The 19,888-nt window shown below is 43.0% G+C and overlaps 1 protein-coding gene across 2 annotated transcripts in view; it reads left to right on the plus strand.

Moving 5' to 3' along the window:
* Ndufs1 (NADH:ubiquinone oxidoreductase core subunit S1) overlaps positions 1 to 16,718 on the plus strand; it is a 33,775-nt gene extending 17,057 nt beyond the window's left edge. For both annotated transcript variants that reach the window (XM_028891305.2, XM_037210348.1), the window contains exons 10-19: positions 350 to 464; positions 2,742 to 2,887; positions 3,691 to 3,819; positions 5,875 to 6,004; positions 7,324 to 7,484; positions 9,613 to 9,767; positions 11,916 to 12,091; positions 13,838 to 13,972; positions 14,062 to 14,134; positions 16,392 to 16,718. In XM_028891305.2, the coding sequence (XP_028747138.1) occupies positions 350 to 464; positions 2,742 to 2,887; positions 3,691 to 3,819; positions 5,875 to 6,004; positions 7,324 to 7,484; positions 9,613 to 9,767; positions 11,916 to 12,091; positions 13,838 to 13,972; positions 14,062 to 14,134; positions 16,392 to 16,483 (1,312 nt within the window). In that variant the 3' untranslated portion in view covers positions 16,484 to 16,718. The remainder of the gene's footprint in view (positions 1 to 349; positions 465 to 2,741; positions 2,888 to 3,690; positions 3,820 to 5,874; positions 6,005 to 7,323; positions 7,485 to 9,612; positions 9,768 to 11,915; positions 12,092 to 13,837; positions 13,973 to 14,061; positions 14,135 to 16,391) is intronic.
* Positions 16,719 to 19,888: the final 3,170 nt, after the last annotated feature.

Genomic DNA, 19,888 nt, shown 5'->3' on the forward strand with positions numbered 1-19,888 from the left:
TATCTATTGCCGCCATACCTGCCTTGGGTGTTTATTATTCTGTTTGACACTTCAGGTAACCTTCTGTTTGTTTATTTAGTTATTTGTTTGTTTGTTTGTTTTTTGGTTCAGGGTTTCTCTGTGTAGTTTTTGGTACCTGTCCTGGATCTCACTCTGTAAACCAGGCTGGCCTTGAACTCACAGAGATCCGCCTGCCTCTGCCTCCCAGTGCTGGGATTGAATGTGTGCGCTACCACCGCCTGGTTGGTAATCTTCTATTTAAATAACATTTTTTTTAACAGCTTTAAACTTGAAAATTATAGTTGCTCCTTATCAATATTCTATATGTTGTGTGATTTCTTTTCTCTAGATTTGCCTATGATGGACTGAAACGTCAAAGACTTACTGAGCCCATGGTCAGAAATGAAAAGGGACTTTTAACTTACACCTCCTGGGAAGATGCACTCTCTCGTGTAGCTGGAATGGTAAAACATTGAAATATAGGATAAATAGTGTGTAGTTTCCAAGAAACAACTTTGTCATGAAGACAGGACATATCTTCCTTTTTCATCTTTCTTCCTTTCTTTCTTTTTATTTTTTTAGACAGGGGTTTCATTGTGTAGCTCCAGCTGATCAGGCTGGCCTTAAACACTGAAGAGATCCTTCTGCCTCTGCCTTCTGAGTGCTGGGACTAAAGGCGTTCGTCACCACACCCATTCTTTTCTCCTTTCTTGCCAAGATTATAATCTGTCTCTCTGACATTTTTGAGAGCTGTGTCTCAGACATTATACTAGCTACATTCTAGACTGTAACCCATAGACCACTGACACATGCTCTCCACCTTCCACCTTGTTATGCTAGAGAAAGGGGCATAATTACTGTTCTACTAGGACGGATATCAGAGGAAACACGAAAAAGGTGCAGGGTGCCTAACCAAAACACCAAAACTACCGCTTCAGATCCCTTCCTAAAGAAAGGGATTCTGGAACAGAGCCTAAGAGGGAATGTGAGCTTGCCAGAGCCAAGGTGGAGGTCAGGGGTAGCTCACTTGTACTGAGTGTGCTTAGCATGTGTAAAGCCCTAGGTTTAGTTCCCAGCAGTCAGTAAAAGGGAAAAGAATAGACCTGATGAAAGACAGTATAGACAAAGAGCAAAGCCTTGAGGGAATGGCAGAAACTTTAGAATAGCTTGCATTTCATTAAGGTAACTAGAACTCCATGATTTTCATCCTCCAGAGCTCATAGTGAAGCTCCTTTGTTCATAAGGTAACATACACAGCCCTGCCAAGCTGGGGTTACTCGCCTTGGTCCCACACACATCACTACTGCTTCTCATTTTTAGACTGAATGAGCGGTGGAAAGCTTTTTAGTCACATGTGGATTAGTGTTTTTCTGCTTTACTTGTTGTTCAATATATTTTACTGATGCATTTGGCAAAGAAAATGTGTGATTAGTTTTGTTTTGTTTTTTTGAGACAGGGTTTCTCTGTGTAACAGTCCTGGCTGTCGTGGAACCCACTTTATAAACCAGGCTGGCCTTGAACTCACAGAGATCTTTCTGCCTCTGCCTCTCTAGTGCTGGGATTAAAGGTGTGCGCCACCACCGCCCAGCTGAAAATGTATAATTCTTAAAATATAGGAAAATTAGAATATGTATAGTTTGACTTTAATACTATGTCCAAAAATATGTACATAAAGCTTATAATCTGGGGGCTGGAGAGATGGCTCAGAGGTTAAGAGCACTGGCTATTCTTCTAGAGGTCCTGAGTTCAATTCCCAGCAACCACATAGTGGCTCACAACCATCTATAATGAGATCTGGTGTCCTCTTCTGGCATGCAGGCAGAACACTGTATACATAATAAATAAACCTTCTTTAAAAAAAAAAAAAAGTCTCATAATCTGCTTCAGTGATAAGAACTGTTAGGAATAAATTTATTAGGAACAAATAAAATTAAATGGTTCATTGCATTTAAACCCAAAATATATTAAATTGAGAACTTATAAGTTATTTCAACAATCATATGCTAATTAATTTGATCCACCAGCAAAAGAAAAGGTTAAAATTCTATTATTTGCTAACATTTTTGACAGCAGTGTCCTTTTAAATTCATGTTTTATATTTGCTCCCCTTTTTTCATTTTTTAAAATGTTTTTAATTGAAATGGAATTGCATCACTTCCCTGTTTCCTCCCTCCAGGTCCTCCCTGTCACCCTTCTTCGAATCCTTCACATTCCCCTCCCACTCTCAAGTTGATAGCCTTTTTCCTTTTTTGTTGAAAAAAATGTTCATACAATATATTTTAGTCATAAACTGGGCGTGGTGGCGAGCGGCTTCAATCCCAGCACTTGGGAGGAAGAGGCAAGTCAACCTCTTGAGTTCGAGACCACCCTGGTCTGCAGAGCAAGTTCCAGAACAGCCGGGGCTACACAGAGGAACCCTGTCTTAAAAAACAAACAAACGAACAGAATCTTTCTGCCCTTTCCATGGTGTTCCCTGACCTGTAGATGCATCTGTTGTGGCTGGGTCCCCTTGATCTGTTGATCGCTGCTGCATTGTGTCCAGTTTCCGTTCTTCTTTCCATTCGCTGTAAAGAGAAGCGCCTTGGATGGGGGTGGTAGCTGCACCTATATAGGAAAGGTGGCTGATGCGTCCCCAAGTTTAGTTCTCTTTTGATACTTGAAAATGACTTTTTATTTTATGAGCAGTTATGGTCTTTGATGACTCTAGGTTTCTTAGTGATGCTTTTTTTGTCTGTTTCTAGTTGCAGAGCTTTCAAGGCAAGGATGTGGCAGCAATTGCAGGTGGCTTGGTGGATGCTGAAGCCTTAGTCGCTCTGAAAGATTTGCTTAATAAAGTAGACTCTGAAAACTTGTGCACTGAAGAGATCTTCCCCACGGAAGGAGCTGGGTGAGAAGCAAGACGCTGGGCTCCAGGCTGCTGCTTTTGGTTTTATTTTGGTTTTGGGTCTCGTGTATCCCAGGCTGGCCTTGCACTCTGTGTCACAGAGGAACTGTCTGTCTTTACCTCCCAGGTGCTTGGATTAAAGATGGGTGCGTTTGTACTCTATCATCAGTTAGTTACAGAAAACAGCCACATCTGTAACAGCAGCGTTCAATTTCTGACACACTGTGGTTCTCTATCATACCAATGTACTTTCACATATAAATCAAAATCAGACAGCGTGGAAGAAGAGAGGGGCTGTTTGAGAAGAGGAGATTAGCAGGAGTGGGAGAGCAGCTTGAGAGGGGAGTGAGTGGTGAGTGTGCCCAGATTACACTTTTCACGTGGATGAAAATGGGATTCCACACCCATGTGTGTAATTAACACATGCTAATAAGAAGTAAAGTTGTAGGAGAATATAGCCATTAATAAATATGTAAGTTCGATTTCAGGTAGACACACCTGCCTGGGATGGTGGCTCGGGTAGTGATCTCAAGCACTTGGAGGGCTGAGAGAAGGACTGCTCAAATCCAAGGCCAGCTTGGGCTGTAAAGTGAGACCTTGTCTCGTAAATAAAAGAAAAGTTAGGCATGCTTTGTGAAAATGTTTGTGTGAGAGTGCCCTGGGATTTTCGAGAAGAGAGTAGTCCGTGGGTTCTTAGCATGTATTAACTTTGTGTATGTATTTTAGCGTGTATCAAGTTTACTGCAGGGTTTTATGTTGTTATTGTTTCTTACCTTCTTAAACTTGAGTCATATATTATCCTTTAGCACAGATTTACGTTCCAATTATCTTCTCAATACTACGATTGCTGGGGTGGAAGAGGCAGATGTTGTTCTTCTAATTGGCACAAATCCACGTTTTGAGGCACCGCTATTTAATGCTAGAATTCGAAAGAGGTGAGTAATGTTATGCTCGTGTGGTAAGAGTTTTAAAAATATGTGATTGTTTTTGTTTATGTGTGTCACTATGTTTTAGGTAGTTCCTCCTAAGTGTTAGTTGTAGTGATTCTGGAGGAAAACTCTTGACAGATTCATTCTACCCTGCCAATTTATTTTGTTGGATTTTTTTTTTCTTTTTTGAGTTGGACTGTCCTGGAACTCACTGTATAGGCCAGGCTGGCCTAGAACTCACAGAGATCAGCTTGCCTCTTGAATGCTGGGATTAAAGACATGTACTACACCACCTGGCTTCCTGTTTATAGAGACAGAGTCTCATGTGGCCCAAGCTAGCCTCAAGCTCACTGTACGTCAGAGTGAACCTTGAACTCCTAATCTTCCTGCCTTTACCTCAAGTGCGGGGATTATAGGCAGGTGCTACCACACCTGGTCCTTTTTATTTTAATTAATTAATTTATTTATTTTTGTTTTGTTTTTCGAGACAGGGCTGTTTGTGTGTGTGTGTGTGTGTGTGTGTGTGTGTGTGTGTGTGTGTGTGTGTAGCCCTGGCTGTTCTGGAACTCACTCTGTAGACCAAATTGACCTGCCTCTGCCTCCAGAATGCTGAGATTAAAGGTGTGTGCCACCACTGCCTGGCTCCTTTTTTTTTTAAATGTACAAGTACTTCGTTTGCATGTATGCCTGCATTATAGAAGAGGGCACCAGATCCCATTATAGATGGACGTGAGCCACCATCTGGTATTGAACCTTTGGAAAAACAGCTAGTGCTCTTAACCACTGAGCCATCTTTCTAGCCTCCCCCCCCCCCTTTTTTTTTAAATAAAATGATCTTTTAATTTATTTATTAATTACATATACAGTGTTCTGCCTGCATATATTCCTGAATGCCAGAAGAGGGCACCAGATCTCAATATATGTGGTTGTGAGCCACCGTGTGGTTGCTGGGAATTGAACTCTGGAATAGAAGCCAGTGCTCTTAACCTCTGAGCCATCTCTCCAGCCCCCCCCCCCCCAACGTTTTAAAAAAACAACAAAACAAAACAAAAAACCAAGGTTTCATGATGTAGTCAAGACTGACATTGAACTTTGAATGAAATTAAGGTTGAGCTTGAACTGACCCTTCAGCTTCTTCCTCTCCTCATGAGTTACAGGCATGTTTGTTTGTTTGAACTTTATGTGTTTTTATGTGTGTGGGCATGGATATGCTACGGTGCGGTGCACATGTGATCATCGGAGGACAGCTTTCGGGAGTTAGTTCCCTCCTTCCACCCTGTGAGGCCCAAGAACTGAATTGATTGGCAGGTGCTACCCTGCAGCGCGTCTAGCCAGCCCTACCCTCTGTGTTCACTTTGTCTTCTGGTGGTAGGGCTTACTTACTTATACTCAGGGCTTTTCCGTGGATACTGGGTGCCTTGTTCCGTGTTAGAGCGGTTTCCCTCTGGTCCAGCGTCCTTCTCGAGTCACACCTTGCAGTTAATGTCATGGCATGTCACCCCCCCCCCTTGCTTCCCTTGTGTAGCGCAGACTGGTGGTTTTGGAGAACCCCTCCCCCACTGTCTGTCTGTCTCTCTTGTGTTGTAGACACGTTCAGTAGGGCGGACGTACAGTTTATTATCTAATCTGGGAAAGGCAGAGAGAGAGTGAAAGAGGGAGTTACTACCCGAGGGTAACCGGTGGATGAGCATTGTTTTACACACGCGTTAGAGTTTCCACGTGCCATAGGACTCTGCTGTAAAGAGCAAATGAATGAGTTTGTTTTCATGAATGTTTGAGAAGTAACTAACTGCCATACAAGTGCTGTGAAATGTAACCTACATTGTTTACATTAGACTTGTACCCAGGATTCTGCACAACAAATCTGTTTTCTGAATTATTTGTACATTTTTATAACACTCTTACTTTGAAAGGTACACATGAAATTATATCTGTTAAGATTAAATAGGCTGTGATTCTTTTGTGCTTTTGACATTTTGTAACTGTAAATAGAGGTAGTACTTAGAATTGTTGAGACCAAGGGCTGTGCTTATTTGGCTCCAAAAATTGTTTTTGTTTCAGCTGGCTTCATAATGACTTAAAAGTGGCTCTCATAGGTAGTCCGGTGGACCTCACTTACAGATACGACCATCTAGGAGACTCTCCTAAAGTTCTGCAGGACATCGCTTCGGGGAGCCATCCATTCAGCCAGGTGCTTTTGAGTTATACATATCTACTGTTGCTGGGTTTTGATTATTAGTTTCTTAAAGTTGATTTATTTTTATGTGCATTGGTGTTTTGCCTGCTTGTATATCTGTGTGAGAGTTCCAGATCCTCTAAAACTGGAGTTACAGACAGGTATGAGCTGCCATGTGGGTGCTGGGAATTGAACCCAAGTCCTCTGGAAGAGCAGCCCTGCTCTTAACTGCTGAGCCATCTTTCCAGCCCTGCCTTTTAATTATTATTATTCTTTCTCTTAGATTTATTTATTTTTGTTTTATATGTATGAGTATTTTGCCTGCCTACATGTATATCTACTACTTGCTAGCCTGGTGCCTAGAGAGATCAGAAGAGGGCACTGAATCCCCTGGAACCAGAGTTACTGATGGTTGTGAGCTGCCATGTGGGTGCTGGGTTCTTGCTCCTCTCCAAGTCCTGAGCCATCTCTCTAGCTCCTTTAATTTATTGTGTTTTGTTTGTTTGTTGTTTTTTAAGATGGGGTTTCTCAGTGTAACAGTTCTGACTGTCCTGGAACTCACTCTGTAGACCAGGCTGGCCTCGAACTCACAGAGATCCGCCTGCCTCTGCCTCCCGAGTGCTGGGACTAAAGGTGTGCTCCCCCACCGCCTGGCTGTTTTGTTGTTTTTTCTATCGTGTGAGCTGCTTGTTCTTGAGTTTCCCTTCTTTCCATCTCCGACACGCCTGTGGTTTCCTGTGCTCTGGAGACTCACTCCCGCACCGTGGGCAGCAGTCCTGGCTGCTTTAGGAGAGCTCTGCTGCTCTCCTGCCTTCCCCTGTGTCTGGGTCTCAGGGACGCTTGAGCATCATTTCTTTTTGTGTCTTGACATTTGCAGTCTGTTAGTTTGTTTGTTTGTAGCCCTGGCTGGCTTGGAATCCATTATGTAGATCAGGCTGGCCTCAAACTTAATGACCCTTTTACATCTGCTTCCCAAGTGCTGAGATTACAGGCAGGTGTTGTCACACCTGGGTCACACCTGGGTCTTAGTATCATTTGGGTATTAGAGGGACACTCTCCAGGTTGTAGGGACCTACCATAGTCTTTCCAGCCAAAGGATACTTGGCTAGGATGGTCATCCCAAGGCTTCCTGTGTAAAATCTGTACTATATGATATTGAGCTTTTTCACAGTAACGTTGGCAAGATGTCTTTATTAACTCAGATGTTGTTAAGTAAATTAATGATTCTTCATGTTAGGTTCCCAAACTTGGAAGAACACGTAGATGCAAATATGGTTAAATTGTTTAGCTTAGATTGCAATGTTTTAAGGTCACAGCTCTTTTGTTTTTGATAGGTCCTAAAGGACGCTAAGAAACCGATGGTGGTTCTCGGCAGTTCTGCACTCCAGAGACGTGACGGAGCAGCAGTCCTCGCAGCCGCGTCCAGCATTGCACAAACGGTTCGGGTGACGAGCGGTGTTTCTGGGGACTGGAAAGTTATGAATATTCTGCACAGGTTTGTCCACTGTGGTACATACTAGAAAATCCCAGTGAGTGTCTGTGTGTGATGTTTATGTGGACAAGCAGCCTTCAGAAACATTATTCCCGTTGCAGATAGGAGATGTAACATGTTTCGTTTAAAAGGAATGCAAGTTAGTAAGTAACAGTAACAATTTATGGAGTAGGTAAAGATGAGGGCAAAGGGGAGGGTAGATAAAAGGAAACTTTATTTGTGTGGTGACCAAAAAAGTAATTTAAAGTGTGAGGCTGTGTTGGTAGAGCTTGAGCTGGCATGCAGGAAGTCCGGATTTGTTCCCCAGTACCACATAAGAGGACATGTGATACACACCTGTAACTCCACCCTTTCAAGTCATCTTCCACTGCACGGTGGAGACCAGCGTGGGATGAATGAGACCTTGTATTACAAACAAACAACAAAACAAAAAAACTTCCCAGGCAGTGGTGGCGCATGCCTTTAATCCCAGCACTCGGGAAGCAGAGGCAGGCGGATCTCTGTGAGTTCCAGGCTAACCTGGTCTACAAAGCAAGTTCCAGGACAGCCATGGCTGTTACCCAGAGAAACCCTGTCTCAAAAACAAAAACAAAACAAAAACCCCAAAACCAAAAAGAATTTCATACTATATATCTTGATCACATTTTTCCCTCTCCCCCAACTCCTACCAGGTCCTCCTCACTTCGGTACTCACTCAACTTCATGTTCTTTCTCTCTCTCAAAAAAAAAAAAAAAAAAAAGAAAAGAAAAAAAAAGAAAAAGAAAAATCAATAAGACAAGGAAAAAAACAAAATAAAACAAAGACGTTAATAGTTATTTACTATAATAATATATAGCACTCTTTCTTTTTTTAACATGTATGCTGATAGTAGTCTCTAACAACTTGTAAATAATTCAGTGAGTGACTAGGGTGTGGCTTAGTGGTGTAAAGTGCCCACCTGTCCAGTTGCAAGGGGCTAGTTTCCATTGTTAGCTCCCTCCTTCAGTTATGAGAGCAGAAGTGCTGGACTGACTAGACCCGGTTTGCATGCTTCTACTGTTTCAGAGCCTCTTTAGGAGATCTTTTCACGGAAACAATTCCATAAAGTCTATGTGTCTTGGTATTCTGTGTAGTAATGGCTTCACACCCCCACCCTGTGTTTGTGTGTGTGTGTTTTTCTTTTGATGTTGAGAAAAGGTCTCATTGTGTGGCTCTGTCTGGCCTGGAACTTGCTATGTAGATCAGGCTGATCTGGAACTCAGAGATCCAACAGCCTCTGCTTCCTAAATGCTGGGATTAAAGGCATGCACTACCATGCCCGAACTCACCCCACCCTTTTCTTTTCTTTTTTTTTTGCTTTTTCGAGACAGGGTTTTCTCGGTGAAACAGTTCTGGCTATCCTGGAACTCGCTCTGTAGACCAGGCTGGCCTTGAACTCAGAGATATGCCTGCCTCTGCCTCCCGAGTGCTGGGATTAAGAGGGGGGCACCACCACTGTCCAGCGGCAGGTTCTTTATGTATGTCCAGATAGCCCTGAGTTGGCTGTGGTGCCCCAGCAGGTTGACCTCAAGCTTGAAGCTCTCTTCACAGCTCTGACCGTGGTGTAGCTGGCATTACCAGCATCATCCCCACATGAATTACTGTTTGATCAATGGTTTTAAATTTCTCCCTTTTACTTTTTTTTCTTTCTTTGAGATAGGATCTTGCTATGCAATCCAGACTAACCTTGAATTCACTGCAGCTCAGACTGAACATCTTCCTGAGGGTCCTCCTGCCTTAGCTGGGATTATGTGATATGCCACCACACCAAGCTCCCTTTTGATTTGCACAGTCCTGTGGCTTTGTTCTAATGTTTGATTTCTGCTGTTTTCTGTCTCACTGTGTTCAACTTCAGCCATTTACAGTTGGCTTCAAATTTCCATAATTCCTCCATGGCATATTGTTTCATGAAAAGACTGTCAGGGGAAGGAAGAGTAGCTCACGGTGACAGTACAAGACTCGAGGTTCAGTCTCCTAAACCACAGGAAAAGAAAGAAGAGGTGGGGTGGCGGCAGCGCACACCTTTGATCCCACTTAGGACTGTTACACAGAGAACCCCTGTTTTGGGAAAAAATTGCTGCATGTATTTGAAATTCCATAACTGTTTTTTAGGATTGCAAGCCAGGTAGCTGCGTTGGACCTTGGCTATAAACCTGGGGTAGACGCCATTAGGAAGAACCCTCCCAAACTGCTCTTTCTTCTGGGAGCAGATGGCGGCTGTATCACACGGCAGGACCTGCCAAAGGATTGTTTCATTATTTACCAAGGCAAGTAGCACCGTGGCACCAGAAACAAGACAGCCATACATGGTATATATTATACACAGTTTCCATTTGAGTGACTGTTGTAACTGTATAGAAGTTTATTGAAATGTATAGACTTTGGGTCTGATTAATCTGAGTATGTGACTTTTTTTATTTGCAAGTTTTTTATAATAAACCTTATTTTAGAAGTCAAAATGAACAAAATCTGTTTGTTATATAGAGGGGTGGCATATGCCTGTGTCCCAGCCCAGTGAGGATGAGATGAGATGGTGAGAGTTTGAAGCAGTCCTTAAAAAACCATCATAGGTATTACTGTATTTGACATTGCTAACACACACTGTACCTGCCAGTTGTAGGCTGGAGATAGGATCCGCAGTCACGGCCATTGGCTGCTCCTCAGATAGCCTAGATTCCATTTCAGGCACCAGCATGGCAGCTCCTGAGTGTAACTCCAGTCCAGGGGCTCCAACACCCTCTTCCGACCTCAGGGCACCAGGCATGTATGTGGTGCACAGATACACACGCAGACAAAAGACCCATACACAAAATAATTTTTTAACAATTAAAAAAAAGATTTCTTGCCTGAAATGACTTAATAACATGTAGTAGTGATAGCCTGAATGCTCAGTAACAAGAATGGCTGAAGTGGGCTCACTCATAAAGAGGAATGTTAAACAGTAGTAGCTCTGGTCTCCAGGAAGCTGAGGCAGGAGCAATGCAAGTTTGAGATCAGCCAGGACAACACAGGACTCTATCAGGATATTAATACTAATAATAATAATAACTATTATGTATTATTAAAGAAAAGAACTTTAATAGTTCAAAATATTTTTATAGGTTTTTTTGTTGTTGTTGTTTTGAAACAAGGTCTCATGTAGCTCAGATTGGCCTCTATCTCAGTACAGAGCTGAGGATGACCTTGATTTTGTGATCCTCTGCTTCTGCCTCCTAAGTGATGAGATTATAGGCAAGCACAACCATATCCAGCTAGTATAATATGTATTGTCTTAATAGGTTTTTGGATTTGTTTGGTTTTTTGAGACAGGGTTTTTCTCTGTGTAGCCCTGGCAGTCCTGGAACTCACTTTGTAGACCAGGCTGGCCTCGAACTTGGAGATCTGCCTGCCTCTGCCTCCTGAGTGCTGCCATCACTCAGCTTGAACTACACTCTTATTCTCATTTTAAACATATGAAAGTGGTCATTCATGGTAGCGCACGCCTTTAATACCAGCACTCAGGAGGCAGAGGCAGGAGTTTGTGACCAGCGTGGCCTCGAGAGTGAGTTCCAGAACAGCCAGGGCTATACAGAGAAACCCTGTCTCAAAAACAAACAAACAAAACCAGAGTGTCGTTCAGTGGTAAATAGTTTGATTGGGGTGGTTTGATGTTCAGAATTGCAAAAATAAAAATGAGATTTAAAAAGGAGGATGCTGGCTCACACACAATTGAGCCTGTATGATAATGAGTATTCAGAGATGGGTAATACCTGGGGGGCGCTCACCAACCTAAAACAGAGCGCCTGTGTGGCCTAGGCAGGCGTCTCCATGACGGGTAAGGTGACCTGCTGACGTCCCACGTAACCTAAGTCAGAAGCTCATTTTTTAGTAAAAGGGGGACCTATAGGGCCCTGACCCCCATTTTTGGTAACTGTTGCCTTGCTTGCTGACCTTGACCTTGATATCCTCACTATGCTAATTCCCTGCTGGGGTTCCACCCTCCTGAATGCTTAAGGGAAGATCCTTGTCTGCGTATCCTGCATAATGGGTGTTAACAGCTTAGATGCAAGATTGTAAAACATGGTAGCGAACTTCTGCCCTCCGGGGTTCTCCCATTGTGCTGTAAACCTGTATTTAAGACCTCCTCCCTCCTTCAATAAACGGCATTCTGCATTAAATAAATAAATAAATTTTTAAAAAAAGAATACAAAAATAAAAAAAAAAAAAAGGAGGATGCTGTCCTCCAGTGTGTGTTGGGGTAGTGGTGGTGGTGGGGGTTGAGGTATTACTGTGTCACTCATGCTGATCTCAAGATTCTCCTGCCTTGGCCCCCAGATACTGAGGTTACAGCTGTGTACCACTACTTTTTAGTATTATTAATCTATGTATTAATCTAGTTTTTACTAAAATGTGGTTCCCCATTTTTCTCCTCACAGGACATCATGGTGATGTTGGTGCTCCCATAGCTGATGTTATTCTCCCAGGGGCTGCTTACACAGAAAAGAATGCCACTTATGTCAATACTGAGGGTAGAGCCCAACAAACCAAAGTAGCAGTGACCCCTCCTGGCTTGGCAAGAGAAGACTGGAAAATCATAAGAGCTCTCTCAGAGGTATCATTTTTGAGGCGTTTCTTTGAAGTCTTTTTTATTCATTAATATTCATTAAGTAAGTATCTGGAAATGTAGCTCTGTTGGTAGAGTGCCTGCTTAGCATGCATGAGGTCCTGAGTTCAGTCAATTCCTGTCTATAATTTATAGTGCTGGAGATAGACCCAGGGCCTCAACAGATACCAGGCAGGAGCTTTGCCACTGAGCCACATGTTCATTCATTAAGACATGGCTTAGTGATGCTGCTTAGGGGATGCTGGACGTGCTAGCTTGTTAAAGTGATTTTCAAAGTCATGGAAAGTTTTTCTCTAAAATGAGGGAGGGTTTGCATAACCTGGTAGTGTAGGGGAAAAAAGCCTTCAGAGAAGGGAGAATTAAAACCAGCATTGATATGTAGCCTAGCATCATCTCTGTAATCCTTTACTCAGAACCATACACTTGCTAAGTACTCTCTCTCTCTATGGAGCAACACTCTGCAGATAAACTATTATATGGTGACATCTTATGAACTAGAATTTTTGACATCTGTATTCCACACCTGATGCTACCTCGAAAAATCTGTCTGGATTGGAGAGATGGTTCAGCAGTTAAGAGCACTGGCTGCTCTTCCAGAGGACCTGGGTTTAATTATCAGCACCAACATGATGGCTCACAATGATCTGTAACTTGTTTTTGCAGATTTGATACACTTTTCTGGTCTCCTTGGAGATCAGGCATGCCCATGGTACACAGATATGTACACAGGCAAAACTTAAACAAAAAAGCAATAATTAAATAAATAAAGCTTTTAGAAGAAAAAAATTTGACTGCTCAAAGATACTAAAAGAATTTTTTTCCATTTAGTAATATTTTACCACAGTTACAATTATAAATTATTTTGCCCCCTCTTTTGGTGCTAGAGATGGAGCCCAGTCTGATGTACATACTAAGCCCCAACCCTGACTTTTTTTTCCTCAAGACAGAGTTTCTCTATGTAGCCTTGGGAACTCCATCTGTAGACCAGGCTGGCCTCAAACTCGGAGATCCACCTGCCTCTGCCTCTCAAGTGCTGGGATTAAAGGTCTGTGCTGTAGCAGGATTTTTGGGGGGTCGCCAACCAGCTCCCAAATCATGACACGGAGACTTATTTTGAGTTATGAATGCTTGGCTTTATCTTAGGCTTGTCCCACTAGCTCTTATAACTTAATTTAACCTGCTTCTCTTCATCTATGTTTTGCCTCAGGGTTTTTACCTTTCTTTCCTTCTGTATGTCCTACTCCATGGCTTGTTGGCTGCCTGGCTGGCGTCTCCCTCTTCTCTCCTCTTTCCTCCCTTGAGCCTAGACTCCTCTTACTTACTCTCTCTGCCCACCAGCCCTGCCTACCCCTCTGCTGCCCATTGGCCGTTCAGCTTTTTATTAGACCAATTGGGTGCCTGAGGCAGGCAAAGCAACGCATCTTTACATCATTAAACAAATACAACATAAACAAATCTCTGCCTAGTTAAAGTAATATTCCACAACACTGCACCACCTTGCCAAGCTAAGTGACATGTATTTATTGTCTTGGGTTGGGTTGTGTGCTGCAGCATGTATTTGGGGTTTAAAGGGCATCCTGAGGGAATCTATTCTCTCCCTGCACTGAGTGGGTCCTAGGGATCAACTCAGATCTTCAGGCTTGACACCAGGTGTCTTGAATCATCTTGTCCTGCCCCAATTCTGACATATTTAAGTACTAAAGTTGTATGTCATGATGGATTTGATCTCTTTAGATTGCAGGTTTCACTCTTCCATATGATACGCTGGATCAAGTGAGGAACCGGCTAGAAGAGGTCTCTCCTAATCTTGTTCGATATGATGATGTTGAAGGAGCTAATTACTTTCAGCAAGCAAATGAGCTCGCCAAGGTAAAAGCTTGCCTGTGTGCAGTTTTCCTGATGGTGTGTATTTGGCACAACAGGTTTTCAGTCCAATTATTGGTCTCCTCTTTTTTCAGCTAGTGAACCAGGAACTTCTTGCTGACCCACTTGTTCCTCCTCAGCTGACTATAAAAGACTTCTATATGACAGGTGAGTAGCTCTCAGTCGACTGCCGACTACTCAGAGAATCCGAGGACCTCCTTATCTCTGTAGCTGTGTGTGCGTGGCACTGTTGGCTGTTGATAGAAGATCTTGTGTGTAGGGGAAAGCACACACTCGCCATGAAGAGGGTGGGGCTTAGAGGACAACTGTGGGAATCAAACTCCAGTCACTAAGCTTGGTGGCAAACGCCTTTCTTCACTGAGCTGCTCACTGGCCTCTAATCTGAAATTGTCAACCACTAACACTGATGTCACTTAGGAGGCAGGGCTGGGCCGACCGCTCATTTGTACATGGTAACCTGGGCACTGTACCCTAGGCTTCTAGCTTTTGTGTAAGAAAGTTTGAACACCCAAAAGGTCTAACAGATTTTAAGTATAAAATTTTAATATTATAAGAAAAATTACTGAATGACATTCAGGGAGAATTTTTCAAAGTACTAAAAATTAACTCTCAGGGCTGGAGAGATGGCTCAGTGGGTAAGAGCACTGATTGTTGTTCTTCCAGAGGTCCAAGGTTCAATTCCCAGCACCCACATGGCAGCTCACAAGTGTCTGTAACTCCAAGTCCAGGGGACCAGATACAGTCATACCAATGCACATAAAATAAAGTTAAGTAAATTATTTTTTAAAAAACCAAGTTAAAAAAAAACTCAAGGTTTGTCTGCAAATTATAGATGGAGTATTTAAATATGAAGTATGCCCAACAGGGCTTCTGAGGTAAATCGTTAAAAGAGATTTTTTTAAGGAATATAGCTTGCAACAGGCTTTCTCTTGGCCCACCAACCAGCTCCCAGATCATGACATGGAGGCTTATTCTTAGTTACGAATGCTCGATCTTATCTTGGGCTTGTCCCACTAGCTCTTACAATTTAATTTAACCTGTTTCCCGTCATCTGTGTTTTGCCTCAGGGCTTTTTACTTTTTTTCATTCTGTGTGTCTTACTCCATGTCTGTCTGGTGGGCATCTCCCTCATCCTCTTCTCTCCTCTTTCCTCTCTTGAGCCTAGATTCCTCCTCCTACTTATTCTCTGCCTGCCAGCCCTGCCTGTCCCTCTGCTGCCTAGCTGTTGGCCATTCAGCATTTTTGTTTGTTTGGTTTTTGTTTTGTTTTATTTTGTTTTTTGGTTTTTCAAGACAGGGTTTCTCTGTGTAGCTTTGCGCCTTTCCTGGAACTCACTCTGTAGACCAGGCTGGCCTTGAACTCACAGAGATCATCCACCTGCCTCTGCCTCCCAAGTGCTGGGATTAAAGACGTGCCATCTCCACCCAGCTTTTAATTTATTAAAACCAGAGAGAGAGAGAGAGAGAGAGAGAGAGAGAGAGAGAGAGAGGGTGAGTGAGTGTGTGTGGGTGCGTGCAAGTCTGTACATGGCATGTCATACTTGTGGAGATCAAAGGACAACTTTCCAAATAGAGTGAGTGCCCTCTTTCCATCATGTCGAGGCTGAGATTCTCTTGCTTTTTCTGCCATACTTTGTATTTCAGGCCAAGCTACCAGGTGATTTTCTTAGTCTCCAGTGCCCATCTTGCCATAGGAGTTTGGGATTACTGATGAGTGCCTGTATGTCAAGCTTTTACATTTCGATAGAGTTCAAGCTCAGCTCATCAGGCCTTTTCCAGCCCCTGGGTGTTTTTGTTTTGTTTTTAATTCTGTGTAGCCCAGGTTGACCTTAGACTCATAGCAATCCTCCTGTATCAGCCTGTTGCTAGATGACTATGAGCATAAGCTACCATATCTAGCTGATAAACAGTTGTATCTTTTTTTTCTTAGATTTTTAAGAATTTCCTATCATTTATTTTTTTATACTGGTATATTACCTAGCTCTTATGTGATTATTTAATTATTGCTAGATATTAAAAGCAGTTAGCCAGAAAGCTGTAGTGGTAAACAGGAAGTAGAGACAAGAGGATCATACTTTAAGGAGGTCATCCTTGGCTTCATAAACAGCCCAAGATACATAAAACTCTTGCTTAAAAAATCTCGGCCAGTAAAGAGCTTGTGTGCAAAATGTATTGCTTACTTACAGTTGCATTACAGCCTCACCATTTTTTGTTGTTGAATATGTGCAACATGAAATTTTCAGTGTAATCTCAGCACTCGGGAATCTGAGCAAGGAGGCTCACCCTGAGTTTGAGGCTAACTTGGTATACTATTGAGTTCTTGTCTGGCCTGAAATCTGAGACACTGTTTCCAGAACAACAAAGGAAGTTGTATTAACAAACTGCATGTTCTTAATGTCTTTCAGACTCGATTAGCAGAGCTTCACAGACAATGGCCAAGTGTGTCAAAGCTGTCACAGAGGGTGCTCAGGCGGTCGAGGAACCATCCATATGCTGAGACGTCCACCAGGGACCCAAGCTTGTATAGACAGTACATGGACATTGGTGTAATCCCTTACAAGTTTATGTTTTCCAACGTGATTCTGATGATGTAATATTTAAAATTATACTATGCTTATTTGAAAATGGTATTGCACTTACCAAAAGTCTTGGCAGTTTAAATTATGTATTATGTGCACGCATTAAGTAGTTTAATAAAACTGTCATTTGTTCTTTTGTGTTAAAAACACTGATCCTTAACGTGAATTTTGTTTATTTTCATAGATGTTTTTGTTTCAAATGGATGAAATGAGAGGCCTTTCAGGGCTAGGGACATAGCTCATTGGTAGAGTGGTTGCCAAGCATGTGTGAGGCTAAAGACCAAGGCCCCGAAGTGTGAGAAAACAACAGAGAGCCGGGCGGTGGTGGCGCACGCCTTTATCCCAGCCCTCGGGAGGCAGAGCCAGGCGGATCTCTGTGAGTTCGTGTAGATGTAACCAATCGTCTTATTAAAATAAAAAACACAGAACCAATGTAAAAGAGAAAGCCGAGAGGTCAGAGCTCAGAGCTAAAATCTTACCTCCTTCAGTGCTCCTAGCTTCCCGAAAGAGACCTACTTCCTGTGTGTCTGTATTTAAATAGTCTTTCTGTTCTGCCTTCTCATTGGTTGTAAACCCAAACACGTGACTGCCTCGTCACTGACTGTAAGTACCGCCCTCCAGGTCTTAAAGGCGTATGTCTCCAATACTGGCTGTATCCCTGAACACACATAGATCTACCTAGCTCTTCTACCAAGTGCTGGGATTAAAGGCGTGCGCTACCACCACCACCACCACCACCACCACCACCACCACCACCACGCTCTTGCTATGGCTCTAATAGCTCTGACCCCCAGGCAACTTTATTAACATACAATGAAAATCACATTTCAGTACAAATAAAATACCACCATAAGTTCGAGGCCAGCCTGGTCTCCAAAGTGAGTTTCAGAACAGTCAGGGCTACACAGGGAAATCCTGTCTTGAAAAAAGAAATCTCAAAAAAAAATTTTTTTAATTTTTTTGTTAAAATGAATTAATAGAAATATGGGACTGGAGAGATGGCTCAGCTATTAAGAGCATTAGCCGTTCTTCCAGAGGGCCTGGATTTGAGTCCCAGCACCCACAGAGTGACTCACAAATGCCTGTTACTTTAGTAGTTCCAGGGGATCTATTTCCTCTTCTGGCTTCTGAGGGCACCAGGCATGCAAGTGGTGCATAACCCACATGTAGGCAGAATACCCATATGCATGAACTAAAACAAAAAGTAATTGGCTGGGTGGTGGTGGCACACACCTTTAATCCCAGTGCCCAGGAGGCAGACACAGGAGGATCTCTGTGAGTTCGAGGCCAGCCAGCCTGATCTCCAGAGTGAGTTCCAGTACAGCCAGGGCTGTAAGAGAAACCCTGTCTCAGAAAAAAATAAAATTAATTAAAGAAGAAAGTAAGCATCTTATAATTAACTTAGGAGATGTGATTCAAAAGTAGGTAAAGGAATTCTCTGATATTTGGTTTTATCTGTAGTCACGAGGATTGAACCCAGGCCTCTAGCAGGCTGGGCAAGGGTTCTCCTGTAGCAGTACAGCCTCACTACTGGTTTTTTGTTTTAATTTTTCAAAATTCTTTTCTTTTGTAATCCTCATTTCTTTCTCCTTTCACCAAAAACCCAAGTGTAGGATGCAATTTTCCTGGCCTAAGAAACAGTATGGCTCTAGAGTAGTGTAGTGTGCCATCCATACTTTCCGAGCTGCATGGGGCTGAGTGCTGACACTAGGCTTCGTGTGTGCGAGGCCCCAGCTCCACTGCCCTGAACAAAATAACTGTACAGTTTGTCAACTTGACAGCTTTTCCCAGAAATACTTGACCTGGGTGATAGGTCTTGAAGTTGTGTACTTGACGTGGGGCCAAGGGTGTAGCTCAGTGTTAGAGCACGTATGTGGACCTAGGTTCTCACCAAGCACACACAAAAGTACTTTGTCTAAAACTCCCTAGTTGCCTTGAAAGTATAAATTCTAAGTTAATACAATACAGATTTCCTGTGCCTCCCAATATGCTTTACCACTCACCACTGCTGGTCTCGAAAGGGACAAACTCCAGGCTTGTGTTTCACACAGTGCCCGCCAGTGAAGTGGATGCTCCAGTGGAAAGGATACAGCCATGTGGATCCAGCATCCTTGGACCACTCTCTGGGTACCAAGAATACCTTAGATACTCACAGCAAGCGTGGGTTCTTTAAGTGAAGGGTCTTGCTATGCTGCCCAGACTGAGTCAGATTTACTGAGTTTTGCTTCTAAGAGTAAAATAAAACTTGGATCAGCAGAGGAAAACTGCATGGCCGTGATAGAGAGGACTCTGAGGAAGGTCAAAGCTGCTCAAGTGTACACATGAGGACAGGTGGAGTCCCTTTTTCTTTCCCTTCAGTTTTTTGAGACAGGGTTTCTTTGTGTATAGTCCAGGAACTCACTCTTTGGACCAGGTTGGCATTGAACTCAGAGATCAGCCTGCCTCTGCCTCCCGAGTGCTGGGATAAAAGGCTTGTGCGGTGGCAAATGGCTTCTTTTGCCACCGTGTATCATTGGGTAATATAAACATAAACTTGAACTCATATAATTCTCCTGCTTCAGCTTCCTGTGTAGCTCAGACTACATGACTGCCACCACTGATTGCTGCTAACTTATTAAAGCATTTCTTTGCCAGGTCAAACCAATTTCGTCTAACTTTGGAAGAGTTGAATTTTTTTTTTTTAATATTTATTTATTAATTATGTATACAATGTTCTGCCTGCATGTATGCTTGCACATCGGGATAGGACACCAAATCTCATTATAGATGGTTGTGAGCCACCATGTGGTTGCTGGGAACTGAACCCAGGTCCTCTGGAAGAGCAGCCAGTGCTCTTAACCTCTGAGCCATCTCTCCAGTCCATGAGTGGGAATTTTATTTGTAAGCTGAGGATGAAAATGATAACTACCACCTTCAACCCCTTAGTTAAATCACAAAGTTTATAAAACCTTTGGCCAGTTCCTGACACAGCGTTCAACCCACTCAGTACCTGAGGACCCCGTTGAAAATGCAGACTCAGGATGTTACTGGCAGCTTCAGGAGACTGCAGGGAAAGCCTGTTGCTGAGTCCTTGATCCTAAATTGAAAGTCACCATCTAAGTGTATCAGGGAATTTAGTTCCTAGACTGAGACTGAGGGATAACCATGCTTTCTATAACCTCCAGTTTATATTTTCCTAAAAATAAATAAATAAATAAACAAAGCCGGGCGGTGGTGGCGCATGCCTTTAATCCCATCACTCGGGAGGCAGAGGCAGGCAGATCTCTGTGAGTTCGAGGCCAGCCTGGTCTACAGAGTGAGATCTGGAAAGGTGCAAAGCTACA

This window comes from Peromyscus leucopus, chromosome 13, assembly GCF_004664715.2.
Source record: "Peromyscus leucopus breed LL Stock chromosome 13, UCI_PerLeu_2.1, whole genome shotgun sequence".
In the NCBI taxonomy this organism is placed as follows: domain Eukaryota; kingdom Metazoa; phylum Chordata; class Mammalia; order Rodentia; family Cricetidae; genus Peromyscus; species Peromyscus leucopus.